The sequence below is a fragment of the Phalacrocorax carbo genome, chromosome 5 (assembly GCF_963921805.1).
Source record: "Phalacrocorax carbo chromosome 5, bPhaCar2.1, whole genome shotgun sequence".
NCBI lineage: Eukaryota > Metazoa > Chordata > Aves > Suliformes > Phalacrocoracidae > Phalacrocorax > Phalacrocorax carbo.
Genome location: NC_087517.1, coordinates 26,236,603 through 26,257,271, shown reverse-complemented (window position 1 = coordinate 26,257,271; position 20,669 = coordinate 26,236,603). Strand labels below are relative to the sequence as shown.

The following is a 20,669-nucleotide window of genomic DNA, read 5'->3' as shown; positions in this document are numbered from 1 at the left end:
ACTGGGAGGTTTTTATCCTTATCGCTTTGGAAGTCTGCAGGTGAACATTCCCCTGCAGCTTAGTGTACAGGTTTATTTTAGATTGAAAAATCCAGTCTGGGATTGATCGAAACATTACCTGATTAAGCAGAGAGGCTAGTAAGTCTACAGAGGGAAAACAGGAAATAGTTGGACCTCAACTGTGCTGAAAGGAAAAAAACATGAAAAGTGAGAGAGAAAGAGATTAAAATATATTAATCAAAGGGAATAAAGGCTACAGGTCAGGAAGAAAAATTCAGGAAGACAAGATAGAAACAGACAAAAAAAGAGGGAAAGGGACAGAAGGAGAACAGGATCAGAATAGCTGCGAGAGACAGGGTGAGACTGCGTCTTGATTATTTTTATACAATACACTTGGCAAACCCTTAATTGCTGCTAAGTTGTTAAATTATTCTTCTATCTGGAGTATTGATCCAGAATTTTATTAGTGCACTGGGATTACATACATTATAAAGTTCCAAACAGTGTGATAGCCTGGCTCAAGATTTAAGAGTACTCTACAACATCACTTCACCTACTTCAATTTATTTTGGTACTCCTTATTTCAACTGTAACAAGCTTAGGATTTGTGAATGTTAGCTACCAGGCAGCTGCTAGACCAAGAAATTTTATTTTATGAAGTGCAGGTTCTCTCCGTGTGCCTTGGCATTATGAAATCATTTCCTAGCTTGAAAACACTTGAAACAATAAGGAGGCAGGACAGGAGCTTTAGGAACTGAATGCCATCTTCAGTAGATCAGTTTCCTTTTTATCCACCCCAAATGTCACACGTGCCTACCTTCTACAGGTACCTCCCACACATGAGAAGAGTACAGTACGTAAAGGCTACTATATCAGGATTGCTCACTGTTTGAGTTCCTAAAATTGCTGTTGTTTCCGTAACTAATTTTGTTTTTAAATCTTGTGTTCTCCTGTGAAGCACAAACCTCTGCTGAATAGAACATCTTCATTCACAAAAATCAGAAAGACACATTCCAACTTCCAACCACAAGTTCCTGATTTTTGATTCAATATAATAATCGCAATCTGAGTTCATATGTAGATATTCAGATCCTATAGTGATGACAGTCATGGGAAAAATGTAAAGCCTAGTGAGGAAAAAACCTGTGTGATTTCACATTAAATTAAGACAACAGAGGTTATTGGTTAATTAAGTTTCTTTGACAAGTGAAGTTGTTCATACAGGGCAACAGCCTGTAAATACCCAGAGAGCTCTTGCACATTTTAGAAAGTATTTTTACAGACATGATTGTGCATGCCAACAAGATGCTATAATTTTCCGTTCTGTTCTCAATACTTGAGTAAGTTGAATATAACCACAGAGTGCTCCCTTGGCATTGCAATGTAATTCCCCCAGTCAATTCCCTATCAAAAAGGGATAAGTGCACCTATCACTGGCTATGGCTATTTATAGCCCCTGTATGCCCAGTCCTGAAAACTATACATATGTGTGTCTGACATCAGTCAGTAAGTGTGGCTATTCAACCTCTTTATAATTAAGCACAGGCTGAAGTCATGGTCTGAGCAAGAACTCGTTACCCTAAAAATTAAGTAGCAAGAACTCTAATCTTTATCATGATTTATGTTTTAGGCAGCTGAGCTGGTGACCAGCGAGTTCTTTGAACAAGGAGACAGAGAAAGATCTGAACTCAAACTCACCCCTTCAGTAAGTTTTTATCACTTCTGAAATAGTTACTAAGTTGAATAGGGTAAGAAAATATCATTGGGTTCATTCAGAAAAACTAACTGTATTTTGTACGTAAAGAAAAATCTTGGAATAACTAAAAGCTCTGTCCACTAAGGACATACATTTAGAGCCAGTCCACTTGCTCACTTTCACATTGAGCCCTTCTCCCCATTTTCTGTACCTATTCCCAAGGTTATTCTGTCAGTTAATTTTCTAAGCAACAGGTATTGGTTTTAATACACAGTATTCAAATAAAAAAATCAAAATTGTCAGATTTACTTTATGCTGCAGCTATCTGTGTTATTTGATGTATTAAATGCTGAAAAGCATTTCTTTAAGTATAATAACTAAATATAACGCTGTGATTGAAAGGATAGATTGGTATTGAGTGGAATATAGGCAGATGGGTATAAAGTGTCAAACAAAAACTAAGAAAAAAAGGTTCATAAACATTTTCAGTGAATGATTTGAAGAAAAAGCCTTATCCAGGTTAAATACCTCAAAATGTTGACAAGCCATTATCTGGAGGCAACATGAGAAGGGTAACAGAAAGTATTCTAAAGAAATTAACTTACAAGCCATCCACAAATATGTTTATGCTTCCAAAAATATGCTTCCGTTCCAGTGGCCCAAACTTGTTCTCACTTTGATAATACACATGAGCCTGTGGTGATGTAATGAAGTCAATAAATTTAGAAAGTTTGTAGTAAACAATGCTCAGATACAATAAATGGCTTTTCACTTTGTATACTGTCAGAGGTTGGGACATCAATGGATTTCTTCCCTACAGTAGTTCTGTGTGTACATCTCAGAAAAAATGGTGGCTATAGTCCAGTAGAAGAGTAAGCGGTCAGTCATGGTATTCACAGTTCTGAGACCAAATCTAGGCGTGAATAACTGCAAGTACCATTGCATATAATATGGATATAAGTGCCTTTCCTGCCTTGTATATAAAATTTGCAAAATGTGTTTCTCATGCTAATGAAGCATAGTAGGAAGTAATTTTATTTCAACACATACATTAATGTTACTGTCTTCAAGTAGCAATGTATTCCAGTGCAAATGGCCAGGTCTGGCAACCTTAAGAATTATTCTAAGGTGTGTTTACATCTACATTTTGGACATACTGTAGACTGGTAGAAGTGCAGAGAAAGAAAAAAGCCAGAGCTTTCTTCTGGACTCATATCTTCTGAAAATATGCATCCAGCAGCCTAGACAGGTGGGAAAGAGTGTATTGATATAAATACCTTCAGTATTTCCTCCATCACAGGAGCCCTCTCACACTTCGTTTGGGCTCTACAGTCTGCACCAAGGAATACAGCAATTTGTGGGCCACATGAAGGATGCTTTGAAGCCATACAGCTTGAAGAAAGATTTTCCTCTCTGTTTGGCCCTTCACAATTTCAAAGAATCCAGTAAACTGATGTATTAATTGTTTTATGTTGGGACATAAGTTCAAAGTTCATCAGTTCTAACAGCTGATGGCTAAGGGTCAAAAATCATGTCAAATTTTACCACAATAATGAGGAATTTTTAAACAAGAAAAAATACTGATGTATTTCATGACATATCACTATGACAAGCCACCTAGATAGGTATTGGCACTAGTCAGCACAATAATGTGATATTCCTTTATCTTACAACTCAAGGATTTTTTTGCTTTTTGCTTATAACAATCTGAAAATGACAGGATTTTTCAAAATTATTTGAATAGGAAATACAAAATTCTCCAAATTCAAACCCAAGATTTTAATTTAAGATAAAAGAATCTTATTTGGGTAAGAGAGTCTTATTTGGATACAATGTGTAATACCTGTTTATGTCAGAAAGAACAGGCTACAACTAGAAGAATTCAACCAGACATTTAATGTAATATATGTACAGTCAGTCTGGAGTTTCTAGAAGGTACAGAAGGAAAGTAAATTTTCTCAGGAGACATCAACCTTGAGGGGATGGGCCCAGAATAAGAGACTTCCCACAGAAAAAGACAAAGATTTAAATCTTGGCATATTCAGAGAGTAAAAAAGAGGCATTCAGTAAATGGTATGGATGGGCCATTAGAAGGAGGATTAAAATCCTGTGGGTGGAAAGCTGATAGGCCCAGGTGATCTCAGGCAGGGTATGGAGGAAACTCAACTCACGTTCAAACTCTTCAGAACTCAGTTTGCTCCATCTCCTTTCAGAAAATAATTGAGCCTCTTAAACATCAGCTTCAACCTCTATAATTTCCTCTCTGGGGGAGTGCCATGAGCAGTGCACTAGGCTGTTTCCAGAGGAGCAAATTGATAACTGCTCCCAAAATGGATTTGTTGATTCCCCACCCTTTGGATTCACAGACTAACCTTTGGCTGGTTCTGCAGAAAGTGTCTGCAACTGGGAGGGAGGGAGCCAGCCCAGAACCATCGCTGTTCATTTTGCTGAGCTGGAAAACCCTCCTATGTGAGAAAAGGGAAAGTTCTACTCAAAGGTATCTACTTTATATTTCTACAGGAGGTTTCTTACCAGCTCAACTCCAACTGTGGAGCTTTTTTTTTTTTTACATCACAGAATTATAAAATTCACATACATTCAGCCTACAAATTTCAGAACTGATTAAAAATAAACACTTTATTTTTCATGCCACACAAAGTAGTAGGGAGACTGCTGTAAAGATTGATTATGGTTTACAAAGTGTTCTGGTTGTGAGAATTTGATCATAGCTCCAAAGTACTGGAGGATGTGTCTGTAAAATACTCCAGCGTAATAAAGCATGACAGTTTTGTTCCCTTCTCAATTCAGGCCATTTTTGATCGGAACAGGAAAGATGAACTACCCAGGTTGCAGCTCGAGTGGATTGATAGCATCTGCATGCCATTATATGAGGTAATTTTTACTTACTGCTCTTGTAGAGTCCAGAGAAGATTGTTCTTTCCTCTCTAGGGAAAAAGAGTTAGGTTACAGTGGAGCCTTGAACGCTATTCGAACTCTTATCTTTCTTTGACTTTACCAAAAGTCTGAATTCTACACAGAAATCTTCAGATTCCCTGAAGGTGGTAATATCTGTAAATGTAATTCCTCTCTAAGTTATAAAAGCTGACTGGGCAACTGATATTTCATTATGTTTGAGACAAACTGATTTTCATCATGGCAAGGTGTGGAGCACTCTGCAGAGATGCACCAGAGGGACAGCCTCGTTAGATGCTGCAGTCAGACCTGTCTGAATATGTGTGACCAAAAGGGAAGCTCAAGGCTGAGCCTTTGCACTCCCTTCTGGCTCTTTCCAATCTGTTAAGGGGTACTCTAGGTCAAGCCTTTAAGGTCATTGACAAATTATTTGTGGTTTAACCTGTGTGCTGTTTAATTTGGAGTTTACTCTTTTAACCATGCTTCTACACAGACTGCGTGGGTGCTTGGTATAAGGTGAATAAGCTCTCAAGTACTACTTCATTAGAGCTACAGATGACCAGAATAATGCTTCTCTCTTTTTTGATTAAACCAGCTTCAGAATTCAACTTGTGTAACACAAGCTTCAGCATTTTAACTTTTTCTCTTGTCCGTGCATAGAAAGCATAGCTACACGAGCAGGATGATAAATGGAAAATAACACTATATATAGACACTTAGCCATCAATAGCTGTGTCAGCCAGTCTTCCTTCTACTCACTGAAACCACACAGACCGCTTTATGCCACTAAAGACTGCCAGTTTGGCCATTGGTATCTGAAAAATCATGGGGATGTTCTCACTAGGCGTTTCTGGGGAACTGCAACAAGTTCTCCCTGTTACCACTGCACCCCAAACTGCCTCCCATCCCTGAGCAATGAATGTGTCAGTTATGACACAAAGCCAAGATCTGGGAAGCAGGTACCAGTTGCTGTGTTAACATTAAACTGTTGAACTTCTGCCTGAATCTAGCTAATGGATTAGCAGTTCCTTTTCGTTTTACAGACCAGATGTGTCACCAATAGCAAACGAGGTAAGGATGATGTGCTTCCACTGCCCTCTAGACCTTGTGCCGTCTGCAGCTGCCACTGTGACAATAATGAAGTGACAGCCCAGGCAACTCCTGTTGTGTGACATGGACAGCATGTGCTTGTGTAAACAGCAAGGTGGGCTACTGCTCTGCCAGTAGGTCCTGTCCCTTTCTTAGGTCAGTCTTTGTCATGATGAAATAAACTAAATCTATGGCTTTCACACAATTAAGGCAAAGCAAGGACAGAAGAAGAAAATAAGTCTATATTCTTTAAAACACCAAGATCATTTTGAACAATATGAGGCAGGAGGGAACTGACCTTGGATGAAAACTCTTTGAAAATGATGTTCCTTTCAATGAAGTAGTTCATATTACACTAGAACGCATATTGTACCAGAATTCATAATTTGTAATAGCATCTGTAATCCAAAAATGTATAATAAAGCAGGAAGAACTGATAATCATACTATCCTCTGCATGAGAAGACTATATCTGAGCACTAATGCTCTGGTTAGTTAGCTCCATCTTAGCAGGAGGTCTCTGGGGAATATATTCACATCTGATTCCCCTGCTTTCTGCTGTCTTTGCATCATGCTGTGCAGCTATTAGCCTGCTGCTCAACAACTTAAAAAAGAGACACCATCAAACCTGGAAGTCATTGCAGCACCAGCCTTAGGGGTAAACAGAAAACTTGATGTCATAGTATCACACTGCAGGAGATCCTCTCTTCAATGTGAAGCCAAGTTTTAATTTTCATATCCAGCTTAATCAAACCTCAATACACATATCACATCAGCAGTGTATCCAGGCATTGTAAATCCTCTGTTTAGGGCTGGCTTTTCTTTCCAAATACATTCTTTAAAACTCTAGCTGTTGTAATACGTTGTAGGGACTTCATGTAGGGATGGAATGGGTTACATCATTACAAATGCAACATAAAGAGGAAGAGTGGCAGCTGACAAATCAGTAAAATCCTAGCAGTGCTTATATAGCTTACTAGCATAGTGCTTATAAAAACCATATGTTAGACATAAACATTTGACACTCGTTGTGATACCAAAAATTACAACATTAAACCATAGAGAACAAAATCAAGGCTTTTGCATGTAATTGTTTCCATGCCAGTGAGAAGTCCTGAATCCGTGTGGACATATCCTAGCATCCAGAGCCCTAAAGGGAACTCTGTGGGGAATGCATGCATCCATACCAACACAGTTGCTACAGCAGGACCTAATGCTATTCTCTGTTTTATTTGACACCCACACAGTAGAGATGGTCCCAGCAACCTGTGAATGCTGGTAACTCCCATTAAAGTCAGACTGGAGATCAGCAGAGCCCCCCTGAAATTTTCTTTGCTCAAAGTAGTTCCCAAGAGTAGGTTATTCTTGGCAGCTGCGGATGTCTGAAGTACGCTATGCAGAAGGAACTTCACAGCCCAAAGTTCTGGGAACGGTCTGACACCAACCCAGTGCCACTGACAGTACTATAACAAACCATACCTTCTACATAGTCAAAGCTTATGAGCTAGGCTACGTACCACAGTACCCACAAGGAATGTTTTATATTTAAAACAGTATATAAGCTTTGCAGAGCATTTTAGAGAGTTATGACCTTCTTAGCCTTATTTTTTTTCCTCCATCCTGAAACATTCTTTGGGACTTGATCAGTCTTCTGGGAAGATGTGGCTCTACTTTCTCCTTATTCACCAGCTCTGCTCTCTATGTTTTCTTAAGGTAGCTCAAGGCAACCCCCTTTGAGGTGCAGTTCTCCCAAGTAAAGGATAATGAAGTCTCCTTTACTGGCCAATGTGTATCACATCCCTCTGCTTACCTGGCTAAAACTGTTTTCTGAGTGTGGCCCCTTTTTGTGAGAACGTTTACAAGTGACTAACAAATCTGCAAGATCTGTGCACCTTCCATTAGTAACCCTGTTTGACTGCCCCTTGGAATGCCTGTCCAACCCAGAAAAAATGAGGTCAAAGATATACAAAATGTGCTAACGTGGAGCTTGAAACTAAATATAGATATATAATGATAGCTGAGGATATATAAAAAAATCAGGAATTATACATAACTAGATTTCCCATATCCAAGTGTCTAAATCCAAAATCTTTTTGTGTTTGCTCTGTAAGCCTGGCTCTGCTCCCTTGTTCTCTCCCACATCTGCTGCTCAATGTGGGAATCAAGCCACCTCCAATTTCAAAATACCTTAGTAATCAAATCTGTTTCCTTCACACTGTGGATCAAAGGTTTGTGAAGATAAAAGCTTCCCAGTTTTTTGTTCATTGCTTTTTATTACACTTGGGACATTATAATTTTATTGAATTTACTTTTTTGTTACTGTACTGATCACTGATCAGAGTCTTTTTATGTGACAGTGGAGTTTTTGCCTTGAGTAGCAGAACAGCCATCCATTTACTCTGAAGCTCTGATTTTAGGGGCTTTAGTTACGCTTTACTGCATCACATTTGCTCTTCATTCAAAAATGCCAGCAAGAAAAGAGATAAGAAACAAGCTTATTAGAATAATAATTTATAAGGAAATAATTTAAAAGGAAAAATGCCTTTTTTTTTTTTTTTAACTGTAGAGCATTTCAAATCTGCTGTAGCTTCAGTATGAAGTAATCATCCTCGGTTTTTTGGTAGAATATCCTATAAAGGGGAAGCACATGCAACTAAAGCAGAAAATCTAAGATGTCCCGCTGAAAATAAAGCACTATGGCTACACTGACAGCTGTGTTCTCCACCAGAGAAAGTATTCTGTACCTATTTGGATATACATGTTCATGTAACAGGAAAAAGAATTTTGGTCATTAAGACAAATTACCTCTCTGACATTCCAGTAAAGAGATGCTAAGAATTTCAACACTAACAGATTTCTCTCCTGGACTCTGTGGTTTGTGTGTATCTAAAACAGGATCAGTCACAGATTTTTCCCAACTCAGATTAGATTTCTCTGTGGGGAGCAGACAGAGTGGGAGAGTGAAGTTCTTATTCTTTTTAATCATTATTTTTCTCACAAACAACATCAAAGCTTTAGCAATTCACATCAAACAAAAGATGCTAACAGAAGCCCAGCTCTGTTCACAGCATTGTTAGGCAGAGACAGTAACACTATGAATAGCAGGGCCAAAGGCCATGCACTCTGCTTCTGGGCAGATAAATACATAGTCAGGTAGTCAGTGACAATGACAGCAGCTATTTAAATTTAAGGGAGATGTCTTTGTGGAAGATAAAGAAGCTCATGGCTTTTACAACTTATGCGTGCCTAAGATTGCCCTGCTCACCTCTACCTTGGTGCTCCATTGAGCTGCTCCATTTTAGTGCTGTTTTTAGTGCTATTCAAGATCTTCTTGAGAGCTTTAAACATATAATAGTATCTACAGAAGTGAATTTGCATTACTCCATCCAAGATTCTAGGAGGAATCTGGAAAGAGTAGAAACATTTATGTTAAGCCTAGCAAGTACTTCAGATGTTTTGAATGGAATGTGGAGGGACAGAGTCCTTCTTTATCACATTGTCTGACATACTTAGAAAGAAATCTGATCACTCTCTCTACAACTCCAAGAGCTCTGATATGCCTGTCTTCCTACAGAAGGTAATGTCTGGCCTTGTAATTAAATCTGTCTTTAGAGTATGATAATGTAGCTGCAAAAGCATCTATTCTGCTTGTCAGCATACATTAAATACACAGAGCATCATAAATGGTAGACCCTCTACAAAGCATAGAAAAAATACACAGAAATCACTAACAGTCATGGCTACCTCTGTGCTTTAACTTCTCTGGTTCAAGAGTTGATTTTGACACCTGAATTGGAAGTGCATATATACACACAGTGATTTTTTTTTTCCAAAAGTGTATACTCCAGTTACAGTTATAAGGCAGGAGATTAACCTTTTACTATTCCTTTGCAGAAAAGGAGCAAAAGGTATGCTTTAAGAATCATGCTTATCCTGCTATGTCCTGATGCAGCCCTTCGTCATTCTTTCAATTACAATATTCCATAAGGAAATACTGATAAGAAATTCAGGGTTTGGACAACTCCTGAAGTCCTTGTGCTTGTCCAGAACGGACTGTATGGGATGACTTCGTCCTAACTTAGGCAGGGTCACTGCATGCAGCCAAAACAATTACTTTTTCCTTCACGTGTTTCTGTCCTCTCTGTACAGTCAGAACCGGAAAACTTTTAAAATTATTTAATAAGGAAAAGCTTATCTGTATGAACATTTTGGAAACGGCTTGCTGTACCCACTATTCACCCATACCTGGGGTTGTTGGTACAAAAGTCAGAGCACCGCTGTTCTATTTTAAGTTTGCAACTAGCCAGGGGGCAGAGGTAGCACTAGGCAGTGAGCTGTTCACCATGAGCAATACATAGACATTCCCCAAAATATGTTCACCAGTTGTTGAGAAGTGTTGTAATCAAGAAAAAAAAAAAAAAACAAGACCCCAAAAAACCCCCCAGAGTTAGGACTAAGCTATTCAGAAAAAAAAAATGTGTTTGCAGGAAGCAATTTGATCAGCTCGGTGTGATTCTCATTAAATCAGCTTTTCCTTTGTAGCATGTTGAGGGAAGAGGAGGATAACTTTCAGTAGATCCTAAAGAATACCATAATGCACAGTTTTGGCAAGGCTTATTTCTGACATTTGATTTGGACACAGAGAGTGAGAGATAATACATGTATGCTTCCTGGGAGTGCCTGGCTGACAAGGATTAGTAAGGCAGATAGGCTCAGGATGCAGTATGTGATACACCATGGACTAAGGCTGCACAGACGTTGGCAGATCAAATTAGTCTCACTTTGTGTTGAAATCCAGGGGGTAATATTATCTGAAGAAGAGCAGGTGCAACATATTCTGCTGTGTTTGTAAGAAATTTGCTTCAGAGGAAACTTAATCAGGCCAAATGCCAGTGCTGGGGGGAGTGGGTAGCTAAGGATTACGTTAGGAATAAGGGTTTGTCCCAGAGAAAGGAGATTTTGGCACTGCAGAAGGATCTTTCTGTAGCCTTGAAATAGGAACTCAACTAGGTTCAGCACTTTTGTTGCCTTGTTGCTTGTCTACTAATGATGAACCTAAACAAGGCCACTCAGAATGAATTCTCTTGAACTTTCAGAAAACTCGGATACTACGACTGTATTACAACTTCCAGTAACAGAATAAGCGTCAGCAAACTGTTTTTCTTAATTCATGTCCTTAATCTAAGAGTCTTTTTTTTCTGCTACTTTGTACTAATAGAAAAGATGAAGAAGTGCTACACAAGAAAGAAAAAACAGGAAAAGAAGAAAGAATGTTTTTATTTGCAATTCCCTTCTAAGTCAGTCACTGTTTCACAGTGTAATATGGAAAGGCATAGTTTTGGTGGTTTCAGAGCAAGGATCTTTGTGTCTATGAGTATCACGAACAACTTTTTACCATGGGCACAAAGACCCTTATCCTCTTTTTGTTTCCTGAGAGCAGGAAGGGATTCATTTTGCTTTTGGAAATTAACAGAACATTATTTTTGCTAGGATTTTTGTAATTTGGTGAGATTATTGATGAAACAGTGTATTACTATCAACAATTTTAGGAATTTACAAATTTTCCCAAATTGCTTAGAAGAAGACACAGCAAAAACGAGTATTTTTTCCCTTCAAAGAAGAGTACTTCAACTTCCTTCCCAGATAGTCATCTTATGCCAAAAACGTCTCAACTGAAAGGGCAGGTCATCAACAAAGATATTTGGGAGAAGACAGAAAAACCAACATTTGCTATTGACTTTACCAAAGCTAAGCTTCACTAAAGGCTTTCAGCCTGATCTGTGCAAAAAAAAAAGTGAATAATTCATAATACTACAATTTCTGTTGCTGTCTTATTTAGAATTATCTGCCCAATGTGTTGCGAAGGACATGCAGTCATGTATGGAAATGTATATAAAGATGAGAGGAAGTAGATTGAAAAGTTGGCAGATAAGGTAGAAGAGACAGCCAATAGAGGGAACTCAAATTGTACAGCAAATCTGAAAGAAGATAAATGGATAATTTAACAGCCATTCAGTTTTCAAGAAAGACAAAGCACAAACTACATTGCATCAGAAAAGGACTAGAAATGATGATGGATGAAACTCTTCAAGTAAGTGTTTAACACAACAGAATCACAGTTGCCTGCAGAATTCCCAGCTGAGGGCAAATTCAAAGAACTAAATAAGGATATGAGACTGATACGGTTTGAAGAGTTTTTCAAAATCCATTTAATAGCAAGGCAGAAGACATTGATCAGCTGCTTGGTTAAAATGTTGAAAGGAAAAGAGTAGGAAGCATTCTGTCTCTTGCATGCTTCAGACGTAGAATCAAAACCAAAAACAGCAGAGCAAAATAAGTTGTTGTTTATGAAATAAAAACTCTTCCTCTTCTAAGCAAACCCTTGGTTTCATGAAATTATTATGAACAGATGAATAATTTGCAACTATAGCAACACATCTGTTGAGCTACTTCAGTAGGTACCCAGTCCTTCAGTATTACTCTTTCCCTTTGACATCACAGCATGTTTGATATTGGTCAGAGTACATTTGGCTACCAGGAGCTCTGTACATATTTTCCTCCCTGAAGTTCCTGGCACATTTTACCAGTGAAGAATCTTAGTTTATAATCACCCCTCTATAGTATGCATGTTTACTTACAAAGCAGTGTGGCGTTATTCTTGCTAGTGTACCATCACCAGAAAGAAACGTAATGCTAATTCATAGCAGAAAAGCTGAACACTTGTGAATGTATTAGATCCCTTTCCAGTCACAATTAGCTTCCTTCCACACTTCTAACTATTTCTATAGAGAAGATAAAAGAAACCCCTGTTTTCTATGAGGGAAGTTAGTACTCTATTCATTTAATCTAATTACATTTTTAGGCATCAGAAAAAAATTCCCTTACAGAAATGCATTATGTACTTGATGATCTGGACCCACTTGTCAGTAGGCCCTAGAAGGAATAAACAAAGCCTCCTTCAACTATGAGGAGTCGGCAGTATTTTTTTTTTTTCATGAACTCAGTCTCCTCTCAAATGCAGTAATTTTTTCTGGAATATAAAGATTAAATATAGCCCTGAATCAGTAGTGCAAATAACTAATTCACATATGCACACAGTCAGAACTTCATAGGAGTTAATCCCTCTATCTTCTCTGTATCACTTTACCTACCTGTAGAAGGTAGAATTTTAGCAGTCTTTTTGGTTTTAGTACGTAGGTATGTATACAGAAATACTTTTGTTTTTTTCAAAACCATTTCCATCAAGTATTTGTATTATGAAGATCAAATCTGTGGATGACTGTGGTGTTGGTTCCCTTTTATCTGAACTAATCTGAAGTTCAAGGACTTTCAGATAGATTGCCCACCTTTGGCCTATGTATTCTCACGTGAAAGCCACTTCAGCAAAACTCAGGAGTTCAATTCAGCTTCGCTGTAACTGGTCACGACTCTCTTGACTTCAACAATGCTTCATATGCTTATACCAGGTCTGAATTTATCCCTATGGCTTCTCGGTCACTAATCCTCCCTTCCAACTCAGAAACTGCCTACATAGTAAAAGTGATTCATTAGAAACCACTGGGTTCCAAAGTAGAGTGAACACTGAGACCTATAACTTTTTGATATGTGCTCAGTCATAAAAATGAATTTATATGGTCTTATTCCATAAACTCACTTTACAAATATTAGACCCGCAACCATACTTCCGTGAGCTTGTCAAAGCTCATAAGTTAAGCAAGGTCAGAATTAGTCAATATTTGGATGAGACCCTCGGAGGGGGGGGAGGGGAAGGAAGGAAAAAAAAAAAAGTGTGTACTCTGGAGGTCCTGCAGTGTTTGTAAGTTAGGGCATACCATGCCCCTCTTTAAAAGGATTCAGTACTAGTCTTAGAATACAACAAAATACTGTATTTACTTTAGCAATAGTTTAAAATCTGGCCACATCTGTGCTGGATCTTGGCTACTTTAGATAAGATCCTTTCCCAGAGATGAAGGTGATGGTAGCAGATCCTTCTCCCTCCCCACCCTTCAACCCAGGACCTAGATCTACCAAAAAATGCTTCCACTGCTACCCATCACCCTCTCCCTGAATGGGTTTGTTGTAACTTCTATTATTCCTGCATTTTCTATGCTTTAATCTAGAAAAATATACCTAAGAAATACATCTCTGTACCCAAGAAAAAACACTCTTCCCCCCACCTTCTCCCATAAATAGCTTCCTCTATCTCACACTCTCCCCCTTTTGAGCTCTTCCTTCAAGCAGTTCTGCCCCCTCCCTAGTGCACACAATGTACTGCTGAAGTGCCTTTAACCTTTTCTCGTACTGGAGGAGCTTATGTATAAGAGGAACTACACCTTGTGCAAGTATGCTGTGGGCAGAGCAGGACAGTCACAGAAGATACCTAAATTATTGAAGGTGGTAAGAAAAACTTAGTGCTATGCAGTAACTTTCTGAGAAACAGCTTACTCACGCATCTGAGGTAATACATGGATGCAGAGGGAACTACAAACCTGTCTGGCTTTTCCTAACACCGGAGCACACAGCCGCCAGCATGACCACTCTTCCAGTACGCTTTATCACTCTGCGATTAAGAACAGCTTTTACAGCAAAGAGGATAAAATGGGAAGGGTTGCCAGTCCTGTACCTATTGCTGTGTAGCAAGGCAGCTGCACTGCAGTGGAAGGACTGCAAGTGGGCATCGAGGTCCCAGGTGGAGAGATGGGGACTCCCCCAGGCAGGGGTTCCCTCACCCCGCTCCGTGCCTAGCTGGCTGCCCCCCCCAGCTCACAGCCTGCCTGCTGCATCAAGGAGAGACAAGGCAAAAGGGCATTTCTGGAGCTATGGGTTTATGTGGCGGTATCCCATGTCAGACAGCTGTTGACGACCAAGCCTCTTCCTACTAAAGTGAATAATAAATTGAGCGTTAAGAAACTGGATACCAAATTAGACAGATCACTAGCAAAGCTGTTTGTAAGAGGCATGCATCAAAAATAGCGGCTTGGAGGAGCAGTATATCACGGGGTTTTCATGCAATAAAATGGAAAGCAAAACATACAGCCAGGAGGTAGAAAACCCTGACTAGGCTACAGCCAAATAACCTTAAATAGCTTTGGGAATAAATTGGTGGTTTAATCCGGATCAGGAACAGGTGCTATGTAATGTAATTCAGTAAATGGTCGAGAGCCTGCCAGAAGGGAGAGAAATGTGTTGCTTTTGAGATAATTTCCCAGAAGCTTCATAAAAGAAAATTGATTATGGGAGTTTAATAATTAAAACACGGCCAGATATATATAGTAATCAAATGAGTTTTTAATTACATCTCAAGCAGAAATAAAATCCAATTTGTGTACTTTGTATCAGAAAAGTCCTACTGAAATGCTTTGGTAGCTGAAAAAAAAAATAAAATAAAAGCTAATTTCCATAGGAATTATAGTAGTCGGTTTAATTAAAAGACTAGATCAGAATGAAAGAGCCCCAAAGTGAAAGGGCACTAAATACAGAACCAGTGGTTTAAACATCAAATCAATGTCTGAATAAATATATTTTATAGACCAAGTACAAAATCTGCACTGTCAAGTATCCCTAATCTAAATTAATGTGTAATAAAATAAAGTTTCTTAAAATTACACTATATTTTTTGTAAGTATTCCTTAGAATTAATTACTTGTGCTATGGTAAAACTGAATATTAAAGACATGGTTTATTCTTTCTTAAATATTCCTTTTAATTTATTTCATCAAAGTTAATGTTATTAGTTAACTATTCTTGTTATGTACCTCATAACCTCTGTTGCACCTGGGTTAATAGACTCTGTAATATGCACTTAGGTGTATATTTCTAAGAAGTATAAGTATTTACCTTTGGATTTAAAATGAGTTTGCAGCTTACAAGATACAGTGATTACAGTAGAACTCTGTGGGTGCTTTTTGAATCCATTCCCAATCTACTTGGGCTTCTGGTCTCTGCTGCAGTCAGTGCAAAGCTAATTGTTCCAAGCAGCTCAAGCACTCACAGTCCTCCTGGCACTATTCAGGAGAGGGCTTTCTCCTACCATGAAAGCATGGCATCTGCCTAGGCTTGGAGGGATGGGCACAGCAGTAGGTCATGCCCAGACCTCTGCATTTGCTCCCTGGCACTAGGAATGAAAACATCATGGTCTTGTGGTCAGTCTTGGCAAAAATAAAAACAGTACAGAAGGACGTAGACGTAGCCTAAAGCTGCACAGCCACACTGAGACAAAGTCCACTGTCCCAGTGAGCTCCTCCTCTGTGTTGCCTGTTAGCAGGTATAGGTTGCTGGTATAGCATTTATGACATGAACAGACTGTACTGCATTTTGTGCTTACAGATCCCGGGGCTGACCGGGTGTGAGTGCAGAATGCCATCTTTGTGCTTAGAGATGTTTGAAACACACAGATCTTTAAACACTGATTATTTTCAGTTTTTAAATCTAAATTGTATATTGGGAAAATACTTCATGAAAACTTTTTCAAGATTTAAAAAATACCAGCAACTTTAACTGCCAGTGGATGAATACTGGCTTTGCTTAGAAAGGATCTGATAAACTGCTGTCAAGACTTGAATATCTGATCTGCTCCCTCTAGACACTGAGTTGGTAGTAGTAATGCAGATGCTAATAACAGCAGTGAGCTTTACAGGTATTTTCAGGTGTTTATGATGTATTACTGCCTCTCTGTTTTGGACTCTGCCAAATCAGGTTTGAGGAATACACAATGGTAGAAATAAAGAGCTAAAAATGGGGAGCTCTGAGGCACAGTGATGGAAATGTTATAAATCCATGTCCATTCTATCAAACGAATGACCGTCACCAGCGAGCAATACTATATATGACAGAGACTGCAGTAAATTCTACCTCTTACCCCAGGCTCAAGGTTGCAAAATTATCTGCCCAGTCTGTGCCACATCCTAAGGAAATAACTTCATGTGCCTTTGCTTCAAGTTCCATACAAATCAGCTACTTACTCGTGGCATGGTTTTTCAGAAGTGCTGAGCATTGATATTTCCTACTGAAGTCAACTGAAATTGCAAGTTTTCAGCACATCTTAAAATCAGGCCATTAACCCTTAATTATCATATAATAGCTCAATTAAAACCTACCAAGACCTAACCAAGCTCCCATGGCTTGCAGACTAGCTATAAAAAAAATCCAGTTCTTTAGTGGTGTCTGGGCTCTAGGGATCATTTAAAGTGTTTGCTGTTAACCCTACTATTTAAAGCAAATAATGAAAATGCTCAACTGCAAAGGTACCTGCTTCCCCATTCCTTCTTTTCCTTAATAATTTTCTGCACTTTTAGAAAAACAACTTCTGCTGTCTTCACTGTCATTTTTTCCCTTGCACCAACCCTTTATTTCAAATGACAAATACATAATTTCTATGCTATCACAGAAAGCATGACACCCAACTCTCATCAAACCCTTTTTTGATTCTTGCTGATCAAAAAAGCTGCAGAAGCTCTGTTCTGAAACAGCACATTACCTGACTGCCTTGGAGGTAACTGCTTAACCCTTTTTTCACATCCAGGTAAAGCACTGGTGGTCTTTCACCTCAGCGGCTGTGTGGTGCTTAGTTGCTGGCTGGGTTAAACTACAACAGTATTTGATACTAAAGGGGAAGGTAAAATAAACATAGAATCATAGAATCATAGAGTCGTTAAGGTTGGAAAAGACCCTTAAGATCATGGAGTCCAACCGCTAACCTATCACTGCCAAGTCCACCACTAAACCATATCCTCAAGCACCACGTCTGCCCTTCTTTTAAATACCTCCAGGGATGGAGACTCAACCATCTCCCTGGGCAGCCTGTCCCAGTGCCTGACAACCCTTCTGGTGAAGAAGTTTTTCCTAATATCTAGCAAAGGTGTGTAGGGATTATATAATTTGGGGGCTGACTCAAAGCCACCTGAAACCAGATAAAAGATTCTTACTGGCTTCCGTGAGCTTTGGACTGGGTATGTAGAAAAGAGGTGACTTCAGTGCAATCTAAAAAGAAAACCTTTTTTTCCTTATTTTGAGCACACAGAAATGAATTTTTTGCTAGCTTTGGGAAGCACAGTGCTGTTGTGGTTTACTCATCTATAGGAAATAAGAATCTAGCACTAGGGAGAATCTGGAGGTCATTTCAGCTTTGTCTAACTTGTCATCCAACTAGTGGACCTCCTGCTCATGGATGCCAGCTACCAGATAGCCTCACACACCTGTGGGATGCCTCAAAAGGATTGTCTTTAAAGATTACAAAGCTAAACCAGTTGAGCAGCAATTCTGCCACCTTATGTGCTTTTTTGACATTTCTGGTGGCTTACTTAAAGCCTTGCGTAACACAAGTGAGATAAAGAGATCTCAATGGGAACAACAAGCTTTACAGCTGGGGGAAGGAAGGTAGGGGCATGGTGCATATTAAACTCTTTTTACCCTGGACCATCCATCAGAGGAGTGGAAATATTGTCAGAATTTTATCTCTCACTCTCTTTATTTTCTCATCTTCTTCCAGTGTCTAGTGAAGCTGAATGTGAAACTGAAGCCTATGCTGGACTCTGTGGCAGTAAATAGAGGTAAATGGGAGGAGCTGCACCAAAAAAGACTTCCTTCTCAAGCAGCATCCTCGTCCTCCTTTTCCTCTAGCTTTACTATGTCTCTCAAAGACATAAATTAAGCCTGCAAATGTCAGTGTCGCTTTATGGTAAGAGCTGTCTGAAAGGCTTTCATAAGCTTAGGCCCACCATTTTCTTAAGAAATGTTTTCACAGACATGCTTAATTGGTTGGATATTATCTTGATGGCAGCATAGTTTGCTTTTACTGGGAGGCTTAGTGGGACTGAAAGGAAGGCCTGCGGTGAGATTGCACTCGTATCTAGAGTGACACAGAAGACTTAGCACAAGAAGCATTCATTCAGCTCCACTACATTTCAACTGCTGCTGTAAAAAAAAATCTGTAAAGCTAACAACAGACTGAAAGATAAGAACTTACAGCTTAATAAAATTAATAATACAGAGCTGAACTGGAATGCAAGCTGGTCAATTCATATGCAAGGAGCTGCAGGAAAACAGAACAGTATGTAATTACATTGTTGTTTTGCATCTCTTCAGTACATGTTATGAATCAATTATGCCTGCTTTTGTGATGTTCCTTTCTCACTCTTCCCTCCTCTTTTATGCCTGAATGTTCTGAAAAGCCTGCTTTGTATTCTAAAGAAGTATTTTTTTACAACAAAGCTTCTCAGTGATTGATCAGGGCCTTTAGAATTGCCTACCTTTGCTACATTTAAAAACTAACTTTATTATCTTTAAGAACACCAACCTGTCCCTGCTTCCCTGAGAAATTCATATTAACAATGCAGTAAATTTCTCAGCAAGGGGAAGTTTGCATAAAGGCAAAATATTGCATGGTAATTTTAGAGTTTTTTTCTTTTGAGAAATGCTCTTTTAACACCTTTTTTTTTTTTTTTAAATAACTGTCCCCTAAGGAAAAGATTAATGGGCTTTAATGAAAATATAATACAAATAAAAAAGGAAATCTGTTGCCTTGCGCTTCAGGTTTATGTTACATTGAAAAGTGGACCACAGATAAGCCTTTCTAGTATAATTTCCTGTTGAAATTAATATTTTGAAATGGTGGAGAGGAAGAATATCATCATACTGGACTGACTACCTCCTACTTCTTTTGCAGTTCTTTCGGTACAATTTGAGATGCTGTTACTACAGCTAGCACAGCACTAGTCACATAGACGTCTGTGGTAGAGGTGTTCATAAAAATCTAATCAAACATGATAGGTCACAAAACCAATCGTGTCTAGTTCTGTGTAATAATGCTAGCATTATCTGAAAGTTGGTCTCTTTCCATTAGTGCAAAGATCACCAGTGTAGCAAAACTGTGATCTATGATTTGAGGGTGCTTTCTCTGCTGCATGACCAGACACAAGAGGAGTCATGTTGCAGTACTTGCGAGTTCCCATTCATAGGCAAAAAAAGCCTTTGTGCTCCATGAAAATGGGATTCTAAATATAGGATTGTCTGGCAGCAGAAAAATACAGCTAAATTTTTAGTTTTACACCTGTGCCAAACTCCATTTACTTCAGTGGAATTACTCTGAACTGGCACCAACTTAATGGAAATCAGAACCTGGCCCAGCTGACCAGATGCTAAAGAGAGCTTTCCTCTTTTCTAAGGAAAATGAGTCATCCTTAGCGCCTTTGAAAAGCTGACAACATGTCTGACAATCAAACAGAAACAACAAACCTGCTGATCACTTCTTTAAAAAAAAGAACACCACCACAACAAAAGAAAAACCCTCTGTGCTACTAATCATGAGAAGGCTATATCTCCAGCTATAGGAGAATAGCTGGAAATTTCAATACTGATGCAAGCCCATCTGTTGGTACGCAACTGAACCACATCACTTTCTCCAGCAGAAAGAAGCAGAAATGCAGACTGCACAGCAGTGAATACATGGCACTAAATGGAAACACTTCTGCTATTATTTTACCACTTCTTTCTTCCCTGAATAAAGACAGGCGCAGGATAGTAAGCGGCAAGCCATACAAAACTTGTACTTTATGGGAGAAACAAATACTAGGAACTGGCATAGTACTGCTGGCAGGTACACACAGCTTTCCTGAATTTTGATATCGCATATTGCTAAGTACAGCATAATTTATAGCACATACCCTACAGCTCCCCCCAAGGTTGAGTCTCCCCTCATTTCCTCTCCTTTTTATTGGCTTCAGTGCGCTGTTGCCCATGGCAACACCCACCGGCAGGGATGGGGATTCAACACCACCACAACCTGACATACAGCTGAAGCTCTAACAATGTCAACCATCAATCAAGTGACTGTTTGTAATTGCCTCCATCTATTTCCCCTGTCTTTTGGTATCTTTGCTATTGTGGGTCAAAATTCAGAAACTGCTGACTAATGTTATGGCTCTGTTCCTCCATCACAAGGAAGAAAATGAGAGAGCACGGCTAGATCTTTATCA

At 39.0% G+C, this 20,669-nt stretch overlaps 1 protein-coding gene across 1 annotated transcript in view; it reads left to right on the top strand.

Moving 5' to 3' along the window:
* PDE11A (phosphodiesterase 11A) overlaps positions 1 to 19,501 on the top strand; it is a 140,876-nt gene extending 121,375 nt beyond the window's left edge. The window contains exons 18-20 of the mRNA XM_064453319.1: positions 1,635 to 1,705; positions 4,505 to 4,588; positions 18,185 to 19,501. Coding sequence (XP_064309389.1) covers positions 1,635 to 1,705; positions 4,505 to 4,588; positions 18,185 to 18,346 — 317 coding nt within the window. The 3' untranslated portion in view covers positions 18,347 to 19,501. The remainder of the gene's footprint in view (positions 1 to 1,634; positions 1,706 to 4,504; positions 4,589 to 18,184) is intronic.
* The last annotated feature ends 1,168 nt before the right edge of the window (positions 19,502 to 20,669 follow it).